The 15,793-nt window shown below is 41.5% G+C and overlaps 1 protein-coding gene across 1 annotated transcript in view; it reads right to left on the bottom strand.

Moving 5' to 3' along the window:
* The window catches only part of ACOX3 (acyl-CoA oxidase 3, pristanoyl), a 170,252-nt gene that overhangs the window by 131,742 nt on the left and 22,717 nt on the right, over window positions 1-15,793 (bottom strand). The window contains exons 3-6 of the mRNA XM_089691574.1: window positions 14,393-14,626; window positions 14,234-14,308; window positions 11,226-11,315; window positions 7,976-8,119 (exon numbers count right to left, since the gene is read on the bottom strand). Of these exons, the coding sequence (XP_089547700.1) occupies window positions 7,976-8,119; window positions 11,226-11,315; window positions 14,234-14,308; window positions 14,393-14,626 (543 nt within the window). The remainder of the gene's footprint in view (window positions 1-7,975; window positions 8,120-11,225; window positions 11,316-14,233; window positions 14,309-14,392; window positions 14,627-15,793) is intronic.

The raw sequence follows: 15,793 nt of genomic DNA, 5'->3' as shown, positions 1-15,793 counted from the left end.
GTGATCGGTGATTGACAGGCAGCAACTAGCAGGTGAACTCTGACCCCCTGACACTGTATTTATTTATGTGATTTATTTATTACAGGTACCGTATTTTCTGGCGTATAAGGGGACTGGGTGTATAAGACGACCCCCTAATTTTCCAGTTAAAACATAGGTTTTGGGCTATACTCTCCCTTCCGAGGCAACACCGTTTAAAAACATCAGATTTTTTAATTGAAATGGTTATGACTTACCGGTACTTAAAATCCTTCAAAATCCTCATGTTCATCGTCTGACATCATAAGTTCATGAATGACATCTTGTGATACATTTGTAAGACAGTCATCATATGGATCAAATTCCAAATCAGATGGTTACTGCTGGATGTGCGGTAATACGGTAGCTTCGGCTACATACAGTATACAGTATATATACAGCCCGCTGGATGTGCAGTAATGTACATACAGTATACCGTGCTGAGCCAAGCTGGCTCAAAACAAATGTCCCTATGACAGATTAATCTGTCAGCCCGCTGGATGTGCGGTATATACAGTATACTGAGTATATACCACTGTGGTATATACAGTATACTGAGCCAAGCTGTTTCAAAATGTACCGGTACGTCCCTACTTTAATCAGCCCGCTGGATGTGTGTATGTACAGTAGCTGCGGCTAAATACAGTATACACTGGGCCAATCATGGCAAGCGATGTATTCTACTAATGAATACAAAGCCTGCTTGGGTTGGCTGAGGTTGTGACATTATCAGCACACCACTCTGAGTCAGCCAATCCGAGCAGGCTTTGTATTCATTAGTAGAATACATCACTTGCCATGATTGGCCCAGTGTATACTGTATGTAGCCGCAGCTACCGTACATACACGCATCCAGTGGGCTGATTACAGTAGGGACGTACCGGTATGTTTTGAAACCGCTTGGCTCAGAGCAGTATACTGTATGTACAGTATTGCCACACATCCAGCCAGCTTGACCCAAACAAACTCAAGGTTCACATGTTATACCTGGCGTATAAGACGACCCCCAATTTTTGGGGTATATTTTTAAGTATAAAAAGTAGTCTTATACGCCAGAAAATACTGTACTTATAGCTATCAATTTTTATGCAGCGCTTTACATATATACAGTACTCTACATTTACATCAGTCCCTGCCTTCAAGGAGCTTACAATCTTAGGTTCCTAAGTCACATTCATACACACACATACTAGGGCCAATTCAGACAGGATCCATTTAACCTACCAATTTGTCTTTGGAGTGTGAGAAGAATCCCGGAGGAAACCCACGCAGGCACAGGGAGAACATGCAAACTCCAGGCAGGAGGTGTCGTGGCTGGAATTCAAACCAACGACCCTAGTACTGCCAGGTGGAAGTGCTAAACATTTACCATGCAGGTAGTGCTACGGTTGGGATTTGAGCCGACGATCCTAGTGCTGCCAGGTGGAAGTACTAACCAGCTAAAATGTTCACTATAAGTTGAAATCCACGCCTGGGAATTAGCTATAGTAACTACCACCCAAATGCATATAATGAATCAACACAAATACATAAAATAAGTTCATAAATTGAAATAAGTTCTAATGAAGGTTTCCCGCTGCCAGGGTAATTCTTCCCCCCTGGGAAGATGCAAATATATAGGGACCCAGCAGCCAAGTCCAGCTAAAATTTTCACTATAAGTTGAAATTCATGCCTGGGAATTAGCTATAGTAACTACCACCCAAATGCATATAATGAATCAACACAAATACATAAAATAAGTTCATAAATTGAAATAAGTTCTAATGAAGGTTTCCAGCTGCTAGGGTAATTCTTCCCCCCTGGGAAGATGCAAATATATAGGGACCCAGCAGCCAAGTCCAGCTAAAATGTTAGCCAAGTAAATACAAGTGTGTGTGGGGGTTATCTTTTAAAAAATAAGTTTGTACAGTTATATTAGTTTATAACTGGATATTCTTGCATAAGCCTCATCATACCTGGGTCTCTTTTAAGGAACCCTGTCACCAGACCATTCATTTCAACAAAATCTTCCCATACCATTATATGTGCATTTAATGTATTTTATGCATGGTATTTTTCTGCAACAGCCTCCCATGTGTAGACATTTTAAAGCGCTGAAACTGCTAATGGGTGTCTCCATCTTTGATGTGATGTCAGCAGGCCCAGCAGACTCAGAGCTGTTCATCAAGTGACAATTATTATTATTATACAGGATTTATATAGCGCCAACAGTTTGCTCAGCGCTTTACAATATAATGGGAGACAATACAGCAACAATACAGTTCAATACAAGAGGGACAGGAGGGCCTGATCCTTGGAGCTTACAATCCAAGATCTATACTATCCAAAGCAGCTACATAAAAAGGTCATGTAGGGAGGTGTAGGAGAGGGGTGGAAGAGATGGGCCAGCACAGACAGTAAGTAGACACTCCCAGAAGAGGGAAGGAATAGGAGCAAGGAAGGAGGGGACTGTGCTAGGAAATTAACTCTATTACACTAGTCAAATTTGCCAATAAACCCAAAGGAAACATTGTAAGTAAATACAAAAAACTGTTTATGTAAAAGAAAAATACTGCAAATATTCATTTAAGACACTTGATTTGTCTTTACTTTTACCTGTAATTTAAAGTGGATGTAAAGGCTCCAGGTTTTTTTTTTTTTAACTACATGCATTCTATGCATGAAGGTAAAAAACCTTCAATGTGCAGCAGCCCCCTCCCTTAATACTTATCTGAGCCCCATTGTGATCAAGCAATGTGTGTGCACAAGAGCCTCGGCTCTCCGGGGACTCTCCCTGCTCATTGGCTGAGATAGCAATCGTCCACAGACAGTGAGCCAATGAGGCGAGAGAGGGAACGGGATCAAGCTGTGGCTCAGTGTGTGAATGGACACGCAGAGCAACAGCTCAAGAGCGAGTCTGCCTGGGTGCCCCCACAGTAAGTTGCAGGAGGGGGGGTAGGAGTGCTGGCAGGGGACCCGAGAAGAGAAGGATCGGGGCTGCTCTGTGCAAAACTACTGCACGGAGAAGGTAAGTATGATATGTTTGTTATTTTTTTAATTGCCTTTAATATCACTTTAAGTTGGTCTCTTTAAATACCTCTCTAATATAAAGGTGTTTTTATTTTTTGTGACAATAAAGCACAATAAGAACGGTACATTATGGCAAGAAAATATACCCAGTAAATGGAATAGGGTAAAAGCTTCACTGCAGCTTGGCCTGTTATAGACTAAACAAGCGTGAGAAGCAGCATGGTGGCCTCATACCTGTGGCTGGAATTTAGAGCAAGGTTAATTGCTGTGACTGCTGTCAGCCAAACAACACCAGGGACACCAACTGTGTGGCTTAATTAAGCAAATAAACATTTCACAAGCCATTTGCTTTAATTGCTTTATTAATTAAGAATTTAGGACTAAAATATAAAGCTTATGCTGCATTATAAAAATAGGCTTCAAAAAACACACTTAAAGAAGGACTCTACAAAACAGAACTTATATTTATCTCGTATCTATACTGCTATCATAATATAAACATAGGAATGCGCTTAAATTATATCAAATTCTCAAACTGTGCAAAAAAATAAATCACATCATAAAAAATTATATAAAGCAAAATAGTGTCCAAATTATATGTGTATATAAAGTCCAAAAAATCCATGACAATAGTAAATAAATCTGAAAATCCGTGTTCAAACAAATTCACAGTGATTGAATCCACCACCAAATAAACTGAATAAACTCACCAGAGCTCTATGCTGATCAAATTATAAATCAGTATAAGCGCTATTGATCTGGGAGCGATGGTCTGTAGAGAATTCCAAGGTCTGGGAGCAAAACTCTGCAGCAAGGCACTCAGCACAGATGAAATCACTCAAATGTATGGTCACCGTCTCTCCATAAGATAATAGCAGTACTCGGGGAATTAAGAGAGGAAATTGATGGTGCAGTACATTTAAAACCACGTAGTTTATTAAAATATAACACACTCACAAAAATGGTGTTTCAGCCGACACCAGCAAAAACAGCCTTCAATCTAAAAAGACGAGCCCCGCTCACCGTGGGTCAAGCTGCCGTCAGTCTCGAGAACGTGCTGACGTCACATACATCAAGCCCCGCCCTACGTGTTTCGTCACTAAGCGTCCTCACGGAGCAGAATGGATGTCAGACGCCATGCTCTCACTCTGTATACTCTGCACCAGCCGCATTGCGGCAGAGCCTCATTCAATCAAACGATATTGTATAACACAATACCGCTCAATCTCTGCAGGATTAAATAGTACCAAAAAGGTATTGGATAAATAATAAACCTAAAATACATATATGTATACCCATATACACAATCACAGGTAAGTATAATCCATAATAAACTGAGTTATTTCTTATAAGCACAACTTATACATTCTTATATTAACCTCTACAGGGCATAAACAAAAATACATATTTAAAAACTCCCCAATCAAAGAGAGATCAAAATTCTACCCCAATATATAATTATACATCAAAAAAACATACAATAAATAAATCACAAATCTTCAAGTTATTTAAAGGGCCAGTACCATATTTAAAGAAGCATTCTACCAACATCAATTTTGCTATCAAAAGATATATATAAACACTCCCATCAGAACTCTATTCTAATCCCCAGAAATCAGAAATTGGTAAGAAAAAAATGTAAATCGATATCAATAGTTAACCTGTTGGGTCTTAACAAATTTAATTCATATATCCAAAATGTTTCTCTTTTAGAGGTTTCATTGATCATATCTGAGCCTCTCCAATGTTTTTTAACCTTATCTATCCCATAAAAGGTCAACAGCCCATGGTCACTATTATATTTTAATTTAAAATGTCTTGACATACTATGTTTGTTATAGCCTTTTTTGATATTATTTAGATGTTATCCTATCCTCGATTTTAGTAACCTCCCTGTTCTGCCAACATACTGAAGGTGGCTAGGGCTTTCTAGAACATAAACTTAGCGGCTGTCAGCTTGCAGCTCTCCACGAACTACCAAGTCGCTGTGGAGCGCCGTGGTAGTTCACTGAATCTCCCTGTCAGTTTGATTGCTTGCCCGTACATCCTGTATGGGCAGGGAGATATACTGACAGGTCCTTCAGTATGATGTGAGGATGTCTACTGACGAAACGCGTAGGGCGGGGCTTGATGGATGTGACGTCAGGACGTTCCCCGAGACTGTCGGCGGCTTCATCCGCGGTGAGCAGGGCTGGTCTTTTTAGATTTAAGGCTGTTTTTGCTGGTGTCGGCTGAGACACCATTTTTGTGAGTGTGTTATCATATTTTAATAAACTACGTGGTTTTAAATGTACTGCACCATGAATTTTCTCTCTTAATTCCCCGAGTACTGCTATTATCTTATGGAGAGACGGTGACCATACATTTGCGTGATTTCATCTGTGCTGAGTGCCTTGCTGCAGAGTATTGCTCCCAGACCTTGGAATTCTCTACAGACCATCGCTCCCAGAGCAATAGCGCTTATGCTGAGTTATAATTTTATCAGCATAGAGCTCTGGTGAGTTTATTCAGTTTATTTGGTGGTGGATTCAATCACTGTGAATTTGTTTGAACACGGATTTTCAGATTTATTTACTATTGTCACGGATCTTTTTGGACTTTATATACACATATATTTTGGACACTATTTTGCTTTATATAATTTTTTATGATGTGATATATTTTCTTTGTTTTTGCACAGTTTGAGAATTTGATATAATTTAAGCGCATTCCTATGTTTATTTGTATCATGTACTTTTTTTGGGTTAGGTTTGCAGCTTTTTTGAGGTTTAACTTGTGATATTTATTTTGGCGCTTTTCTTATAAAATTTCTATATCATAATATAAGCCAGGTGTAATTTTGGTAAAAACATCTGGGACTCTAAATCTGGCCACACACTGAATTTGAGCTGGGTCCTGATGAACCGGCAGAAATTTGCTTAGATGGTGGTGCAATCTGCCCCCTCCCCCCATACAACACCCTTTGACTGGAAAATTGAAAGAGCCAGGTGGAAAATATGTATACTGTATAGAGACATCTGTTATATTTTTTGCACTCAGCCCACTGGCTGAATGAAAAAAATATTTTAGTGTATGGCCAGTTTACAGTCATACATGGGTTGAAGAATTCAAAAACTATAATCCAGTTATTTTAAAATATAACTAAAAGGCAAAACTTTTTTTTTTAGTTTTGGATAGAATGCAGAGGATCAGAATGCCTGTCAGGTTTTTATTGCATTCTGTACCCCTGATAAGGGCATTTACCCTCTCTATTTTTCCTTTTAGCAATTATCATTAAAAGTAAACCAAAATTTTAAATTTTGGGTTGTCCCCAGAAAAGTAATAGAGGGGAAATCTTCCAAAGGGGATACTAGTTCTGGTGACCTGGGAGTCCCCAAAGAATTCCTTTAATTTGCAGGGATTTCCTCTCACTTCCTGTTTAGAAAGTAAAGGGAAATGTCAGCAATGGGGCACAGATGGAGAAAAAAAAATTGATTATAACCCTCCCTTGTTCTATCCAAAATGAAAAAAAAAATATTGCCTATAGTTCTACTTTAAAGGATAAATTCACCATTGGCAATATGTTTTTAGGGTGGTAAATATAACAAGTTCCCAATGCTGCAGCTGCTGCCTGGTCCCCCTCCTTTCCTGTGACAGAAGTACGGGCAGAAGTTCCCCATAGAAGCTGTCACTTTTTAAAACCAGCGTGGATGTGCAGGGCTCCACCCATACGGCTGCATCATTCACTCACAGTGTTCTGTACAAGAATGAACTACAAGTCCTGACAGCCTTAGCGGCTGTCAGCTTGCAGCTCTCAATGAACTACCAAGTCACTGTGGAGCACCGTTGTAGTTCACTGAATCTCCCTGTCAGTTTGCCTGCTTGCCCGTACATCCTGTATACGCATGGAGATATACTGATAGGTCCGCAGGAGATCTGCATGGCACCAGCGATTTGCTGATCACTGATGCAATGCTTTACAGGCTCCTGCAACCAAAAATAATAAATGCACATTTTTTGCAAATATGTGCCTTTATTATTTTTGGTCAAAAGGTTAAGTTATCCTTTAAAGGAAACCTTTTCTGAGAGGACATGGATGCTGCCATTGCTACAGTACTACTTATTTTGCAAATGCTACTTGTCTTAATTTACGCTCTTGCTTCAATAATTTGTGTCCCTTACCTGCAGCAAAGTTGCCCTACTTTACTCATATGCAAACAGTAAATACGTACAAAAATAATTACTCTGCTTTTGTCAGGAACGGACTTGCCAATAACGGTGGGACTCACCTGCCTTGTGGGCTGCAGTACCAGGGCTGGCCAGCGGGTGCTCTCAGCAATCAGAGACTCACCCCTGCAATCAGCCAAACACCTGAAGCTGATTGCAGGGGTTGTATGTAAGGAATGGCCAGACTCACAGTCAGGGCCTTGGTGTGTGTTTTTCCATGGGCCCCTGTACCTTGTATCCTGTATTCCTGTTCCTGTCTGACTTGTTGCCGACCCTGCCTGATCCTGACCTCTGCTGACTTCTCCTGCTTGATCCCTGGCTTGTGACCCTGACCATTCTCTGCCCGACCCTCTGTACAGCGCTGCCCGTGAGTTACTGAACCCAGCTTGTGGCCCCCGACCACTCTCCCACCTGTTCCTGGTACTCCGTTTGCCCATTTGCTACTGACCCGGCCTTCCTGACTACTCTTTGTATTGTATGTATTGTTATCGGTGGGTGGTTTAGTTTGTTTGCACTGTGTTTATGTTTAGTTTTGCACTGAGTTTTGTATTGTTAGTCTTAATAAATTATATTGTTTATAACATATCTGAAGCCCGTGTGTCCCTGTGTCAGTCCACACACCTCTGGTCATACCTGGAGCCCTGACAGCTTTTTTGTATCTGCTTTACTTTGGGTGATTGAAGCAATAAAAAAGGATGTAGTCTATCCAACTGAAAATGTGATAAAGGGAAGTTCTCGCACCTGCACAACAAAGGAGTGTAATCCATGGCACTGTCCATCTGATGTATACAGCTGAGCATAGACGACAGCATGGGTGGCAGTCTTCCCCATATTACCCACCCAGAATTTAGCTGCCTCAAAATCTGGGGAGTTTATTATAAATTCCTGGAAAAGAAAAGAAAAATGAAACACATAAGATTACAACATAATATTATTATTTGAAAAAACACAGTCAGCATATACTGTATTGTAATCAGTTCTCAATATTGGTATTTAAGGCGGAATGAAACTCACCAATTTAAAGTGACACAAAAGCCTATGTATTTTTCCGTATGCTGGTGTACTACATTATGGGATGCCTCTTGATGTATATATCTTTCTTCCACCCAATCCAGGGTGCCGCCTCAGCATTGCTGCTTGAGTGTTTGGTGACTCCTTCTTACAGTGTCCCTCGGTGTAACCCTTGAGTGCACACTCCATTCCCTGTCACTGTTTAAAGTGGGAATCCATTCCTCTCCTCCTCTCCTGTGTCCTTGGGAGTTCTAAAAAGTAGCCAGGAGAAGTGGAGTGCAGGTGATGTTTTTGGGGGAACAACCGCATGAGGGGTGGACAGCTGAGTTAAGCAGGCTGGTCTAGGCAGAGATGTGGCTGGAGGACAGCTGCAGAGCCCTCTGCTGGCATGTAGACCAAGTGTGCCCTAGAACAGTGGATGACATCCTGACGGAGGGCTTTGACTACGATGGCTTGGGGACGCTGTATGGAAGGCTGTAAGAGGACCCTGACTTCAGGAGCAATCTGGAGTAGTGTTTGGAGGAAATCATGGTTTACAGGGGCCAGATGCTGAACATCTGGTAAGTGCTCTGGGCACAGGAAAATTTGGAGGTTCTAGCCATTCAGGAATAGGAGCTGGAGATCGCTTACAGACAGCTGAGCAGGGCTCCCTTTGCCTGGGACTATTGGGAAGTACCAATCAAAAGCTCTGAAATCCCAGCTGAAGTGTCAACAATGGGGCAGAGTAACAGTGTGCTTTGCCCACCTCAACCCCCAGCTATAGAAGCCCTTTTGGCAGATGTTTACTCACCTTGATAAACCTGTTTCTTCACAGGATGAGCTTGGTTGGAGGAATGCACCCGTCCAGTAGCAGGACAGAGATCTGGGAGATAAAGAAACTGGCTCACCCTCCAGCAGTAATATGATGACCCGGGAGTGGAGGAAGTAGTTTCCCCTTCCCAGCAAGGAATGCGTCTCTCCAGAAGCGGGACAGGGATCTGGGAGTTGAAGGAACTGGCCCATCTCCTGAGCGGTAAGTGGAGGAAGCCGTCTCCCCTTCCCAGCAAGGGTCCATGCCCCTGGAAGATGGTGCTGGCTCCTGTAGTTTACAGTAAATGGCAATGAAACTGTTGCTTTAACCCAGTGGTCTCTAAATGTGGCCCCAGGGGCCAGATATGGCACTTTTGCTTGCCTTTATTTGGTTCTTGAGGCACTGTTTCTCCAACAGATACCAATAATTGGGCACGATTCCTCCCACTCACACCAACAATGGACACTATTCCTCCCACTGACACTATTCCTCCCCCTAATAAAGATTGTTAAGTCCCATTGACACAAGGACTTTTTTTACTCCTAAAGGTTACAGTCTGGCCCCCCTTAACTTTGAAGAACAATAAACTGGTCCTTTGTTTAAAAAGTTTGGAGACCAATGCTTTAACCAATTCTAAGTTGGAAACACTGGGGCATCTAGCAATAACATATGCCAGAAATATGACTAGACAGACTTGACCTTCAGAATTATCCCCCACTGCAATAGAAAAGAGCTCAATGTTGGAACTGAAACACACAGACAACCTGTACAATAGAGTAATTAAACTTTTCTTGAGGAAAGGAAAGAAGATGTGTACAAATAATCAGTAGTTTTGTGAGTATAATGCATTTTATTTACATTTTTTATAGTCAACCCTGGCTAATCTAGGCCCCTCATTTTCCATGTTGCCATTTTTTTCCATGCTGAAGGATACAGTCAAAAATTGCTGGAATAATTCAGGTAGGAGATCACTGAAGGCTTAGGTGTGAAATGCACGGCCCGACACTGCAAACTACAACACTGCCAATGTAGCCTGAGCAGTTGCAGCAACATTTATTTTTTTAAACAGCTTTGTACCACCAGAATGAAAGCTGTATTTAGCTGTGACCCTACAGTTACTCTTCATTGAGGTCATACAAAGTACAGTAGAGATGTGAAGAGAGCAGAAAACCAAAGCAACTCTTACATAATTTGATTACATTAAACTAAAATCTGGTGGCTTTTGGTTACTGTACTTTTAACAACTTAATTATTTTGCACTGCATTAATAAAGACACCCTGTCACTTTGCTCTTTCAAGGAAAAGCAACAATGTCTGTGTATGCCCCAAACCTATCCTACTTTCCAGCAACCCCGTGACACTCGTTCCTTTGTCTCAGCCAGTGCAAAATACCCAGTGCTTCCAGATATGGGGACGCATGCAACCTCTACCTTCCCATTCCCTCAAGGCTCAAACAATGCTGGAGAGGTGACAGGGCAAAGTGACAGCATCTCTTTAAATAAGTCTATATGTTTTTATGCACTGCATGCAGTTAAAATATATGTGCAGAGGTTGTGTATATATTTTCCCTTTCTTTCTCTCTCTTTCTTTATTATGGGCAGGGCTTTAAAACAACATTTAAGAAAATATATTTTTCTTTTTTGGTAGGTAATTATGAAATATTGCATATTGTTATGTTGTATCCTGTCTTTGATCCAGCAAGTAAAACTTTGAGCCCCTTTTCACTTGTTTTTCGCTATCTCCCTAAATGTAAAAAAGCAAATTTTTTACAGAGCACAGTAACTCAATCTATACACACAAGTGAATGACTCCTTGCTGAGACTCACCAGACAGCTGTGTCTGAAAGAAGACAACAACTGGTTTGCTAATGTCTCTCAGCAAAAACTGCTAGGAGCTAGATATTTGTTTTTCTGCCAGACAAACCATAAAAAGTCTATTTTGCAAACATTAAAAAAAAACACTTTTCTCCATGTTCCTAACACTTTTGGATTTCTATTGCTTCAGACATGCAGTAATGCACCCAATGGCCAAACATGAGCAAAGCAGGACCTGGAAGAAGCTCTGGGGAAGATCATGGTGGTGGATGGAGTGGTGACTGCACAAGACATTTACTATAAAACTGAGCCAAAACCATTACATTTCCTTTTAACTCCAAAGTCATCAGTTTGTTAAGAGTCTCCTGCTGCATACCTTTGTTGAAGCATCAAAGTTTGCAGTTGTGCGAATAGCCTTTGTATTGCTGCCATGGCTCAATTCTGTGAGTGCAAAGCATCCAAAAATCTAGGTTGAAACAATTGATTACTAGTGTAAAATCTAGGAGATATTATACCAAACAACAATTTTAACCCATAGCTTAAGCAGGAAAATTAAAGTGGAAGTTCAGTCAAAATATAACTAAAGCTAAACCTGCACTCACCCCCATTCTAAAACTATTCAAGCAACGATGTTCAAATAAAGATGCCTAAGAAGGTGGTATCTCTTTCTAACACTAAATTAGAGACATTCCTACTGAGGCTGGAGCATAATAAATTGGTTTTAAGCTATAACTATGCACGGACTCTGATAGATAGTAGACAATGCCATAGAACCAGGGAACGATGGAGTGCTCTTATCCCAGACCTTACGGCTCAGAGATGGTCAGAGATGCTTCATTCATATGTGGCTTCTGTCATCTCCTCTAAGGATAAGATGATACAGATTGGATATCTACACCAGATGTATTATACACCACTAAGATTATTTAAGATGGATAGGTGGAACTCTGCAACATGTCATAAATGCTTGGTGACTGAGGGAACATTCCTGCATTTGGTTTAGGAATGTGCATAGGTCCAACCACTGTGATCCCAAGTTACCCAGTTCATAGCTGATGCGTTCTATTTGCCAAACATTTGTAGCCCACATATTTGCCTCCTGTGAGTAATTTAGAATGATATTATGGATAATGGCACACAAACCATTTTGAGATTACTATTCTTTTATGTGCGTAAATTGATAGTGTTATATTGGACACAAATGGATGTCTTTGGTTTGGCAGCCTGGAAAAAAATTGGTAAATTATAATGTCCCACTATATGAAATGACGTATGAAGCCAGAGGATGTCCCAAAAAATTCTGTGAATTTGGTCTAGATGGATAGAATGTTTAGATACGGTGGAAGACAGCCCTGGAGTGGTATAATTAGTGTATTGAGTATGATACATGGTCATTTGTCCACTGTTGCCTTAGGTTACTTGATGCACTGGTACATAATATAGTATTGATGCTGGTACGTTGAAATGTAGAGGAAGAGTAGGAGTTTACTCCACAAAGTTTGGTTAAAAATCTGTTCTGTGTAACTTTTCTTTTTCTCTTATTGTTGAGTTGTATAGGGGTGGGAGCAGGTTTGGCCTTAGATTTTTTCAGGCGCGTGTAGTGCTCCTGCTCTCTGATAGCTGCTGGTCTAATTCGAGCATCCTGGTTTGGGCTGTGATACATTCTCCCTGTTTGCTTGTTCACCTGCAAGGTAATTGATGTAACCAGTCTCTGGGTGGAGACCTGATTTAAACCAGCCAAGCCTGCAGTCTCATGCTTATGATAGTATGTTTAACACGTGCTCCATGCTCCCTGTTTGTCTGCTGTTTGGATTTCTCTGTTTATGACTTTGGATTCGAACTTTGACTACTCTCTGAACTCTGTCTGACTCTTGAGTACAGATTTGACCGTGACTATTCTGAACCTTGCCTGCCTTGTACCTGGACTGTCATTGAACCACTCTGCCTATCTGCCAACTGCATGTACCTGTTTGCTGTGCTCAGTTCGCACCTGCCCCAGCGTGGTAGCCAGGCACTATAGCATTACGTGTGAGTTCTGGAGGAAACCGAGTACTGGTAGGCCTGCTTGCCTTATGGGAAAGGGGGCTGCTATAGGTGAAGGACACAAAAACTAGCTATAATGTCTGACCACCTGCACTAAGGGTAAGTGTGACAGATTTTAACTGAACTTCCACTTTAGTAATGAAAATATGTGGAAGAGTTAGAACTTTGTCAAACATTGTTTATTTCATGACTAGCAGACAGAACAAAAGGATTCCTTTAACACAATGTATTTATTAAAGAGAGGAAAGTTTAGAACCTTGGCTTCTGATCTGTGTAAGAAATGTGGAAGGTGTCAAACAAAACCTGAAAAGTAGGGAAGAGAAATTGTAGAGAGACACAGAAGGCAGTAAAAAAAAAACAAAAAAAAACCTGCCAGAGGTTCTGATTCTTCACAACTTCACAAAACTAAATAAAGAGACCCTAAGATCCCATTAGGGTGAATGTAACACATGATAATGTGGGTTGTATTAAGGCAGCCTATTCATTTGAATTGGTTGCCAAACTCATCACAACAGATCAAAAGTCATACGCTGTTGGATTTTTGCGAACGCACCACACTACAATGCACCATATTGAATTACTGTGCATTACAGTGTGCAGGTGCATTGTGGAGGTGTGTTGGGTTACCACTCAAAATTAAAGTGGTTGTAAATCTCAGACATGATATATGAACAAATCTTATCCCTCTATAGTGTGTACTTGTCTCAATCCATTTATATGTTCTGCCTCATTCCTCTGCTATAAGAATGAGTTACTTCAGATGCGTTTTCCTGACACCAAGACAAAAATGGTGATGGGGAGGGTAGTGTTTGATTGACAGCTGTGTTCCTGTAAGCTGTGTTAAGGGGGGGGGGTGTCACTTCCCTCCAATCATCTCTGAGAGCTCTCCTCTCTGATGTAACTTCAGCTCCCCGCCCCCTGCTTTTCTGAGCTGAGAGATCCTGAGTAAACTCTGCACTTTGAATATATGTAGGAGGCAGACAGGGCAGATAAACGGGTACAACTTATGTAGCAGGATTTGTTTCATCTCTGTGTATCATCTGAGGTCATGCACTTCACTGGGTATATATAAAAGGGTTAACCACTGTAATGGTTCTGCACCACACCAATGCACGTGACGAGTGTTACTGCAATGCAATTGGGTGAGCGAGTCCTTAGCTTTAAAATAATGGAAGAGAAGGTATTCTGACTGTAAAGTCATGATTGTGGCACACTGAACAAAATATCTAAGGAACACTGCTGTATGCTTTAAAGGTAGTAAATGTTTAATATTACATAATGTAGGAGAAGACTTGTATAACACTAAAAATGAATCTGTTGTTCACAGCTCTCAGAACTTACCTCCATACTTCTTATCTGATTTAGAAAGGTCTGGTGCCTCTCAGAGCCGCCATTTCCAACAGCACCCGCAAACACCTGAGACACAAAAACAGCAAATCACTGAGACTTGTGAAAAGAGAAGATTTGTGGAGAGTCAGTGGGGTCATTTTATAAAAGTACCTGCGTATTCAGGAAATATTTAGCAGCAAGGGACCAGTCATACATGCCCAGGCAGTTTATAAGCACCAGAATTTTCTGAGGTTTCTCCACAGTTTCCTCGAAGGTCAGGAAATCATACTCGAATATCTTCCTGCAGCGCAGAAATGTCAGCTCTCTGTACTTCTCCAGACGAAGCTCCTCTCCAGGTTGGCGATGGAAAAGCGGGTCGCTCTCCAGCGTGGAGAAGATTTGTTTCTGGAGACAGAATGCAACATTCATTGTATAACATACACAGAAGTGCAAAATGTAATTCCATTTCAAACTGACTATATGGTTTGCCTATGCAGGATAAAGCAAGAAGTCTACTTTAATGCAGACCTCCAGAGATACATACACTGACCTTCCTTTTCCTGCCCTACTTCTTTGTTCAACCACCATGAAGGGAAGGTGCAACCTACAAGATGTTACAGCTGTAGATTTAGGCCCTTTTCACACGCAGGGGACTCCGTTATGATCAGGAGGGAATCTGTCTGCTGATCTCCTGCTAATCAGAGCAGAGTGGACGGATGACAGGTCCTTGTCCGCTCAGTTTCTGCAGAGTAGACACAGACAGAGCTCTCTCAGCTCTATATACTGGCAGAAGTAAATGGACTGTGCTGTCCATTTACCCCCAACTGCCCTCCAATTCGCCTAGATGGAGGGGGACGGATCTCTTTCTGTTTTCTTTTAGCTGACTTGATCAGGGTGGAGTCCGATTTACACCCGTCAATACATAAAAGGTGAATGCAGAGTCTGATCAGAACTGCCTGAAAAACTGACAACCGTGAGAGGGGCCTAAAGCTGAGCTTCAGGACAAGCAAATATTCTCTTAATACAAAAGTCAGGTGTATTGTTACTTGAATCTTGTTATCCCTTGTGCAGGGGCGGACTGACAACTCATGGGGCCCCCGTGCAATAGGGGATCATGGGGCCTGTGTCCTTGCCCAAACTCATAAAAGCCTATATAAAAGGTACCAGGGGCATTTCATGGGGCCCCCTACTGACCCCGGGCCCTCGGGCAGTGCCCGAGTTTCCAAATGGTCAGTCTGTCCCTGCCCTTGTGTATTTCTTCAAGATCTGTGCAGTAATCCAGTGTGAAACCTTTCCTCTGTGCAGGAGCTTCCTGTAATAAAGACCAGTCACTGTTGATCTCTCTCCTTGTGCAGTGTGGCTGGTCTTCTCTCCGCTCCACCTGTAGTTTTCTGCATGCAGTCTGTAGTGGGTGGAGCCGTTGGATCCCTCCCACAGCTCTGCTCTCTGCACAGGCTATGTACAGTACAGTGGTGATGTCACTGATACTTTGACAAGGTACTATCTGGGTTTACAAAGGCATTCAGTCTGCAAAATGTGGATTGATATAATTGAACAATATATTTATATTGG

Source organism: Staurois parvus, unplaced genomic scaffold (genome assembly GCF_062004578.1).
Source record: "Staurois parvus isolate SC_StPar_1 unplaced genomic scaffold, SC_StPar_1.0 ptg000564l, whole genome shotgun sequence".
In the NCBI taxonomy this organism is placed as follows: Eukaryota; Metazoa; Chordata; class Amphibia; order Anura; family Ranidae; genus Staurois; species Staurois parvus.
Note: the sequence above shows the minus strand (reverse complement) of the source record. Positions and strands in the feature narration are given on the sequence as shown.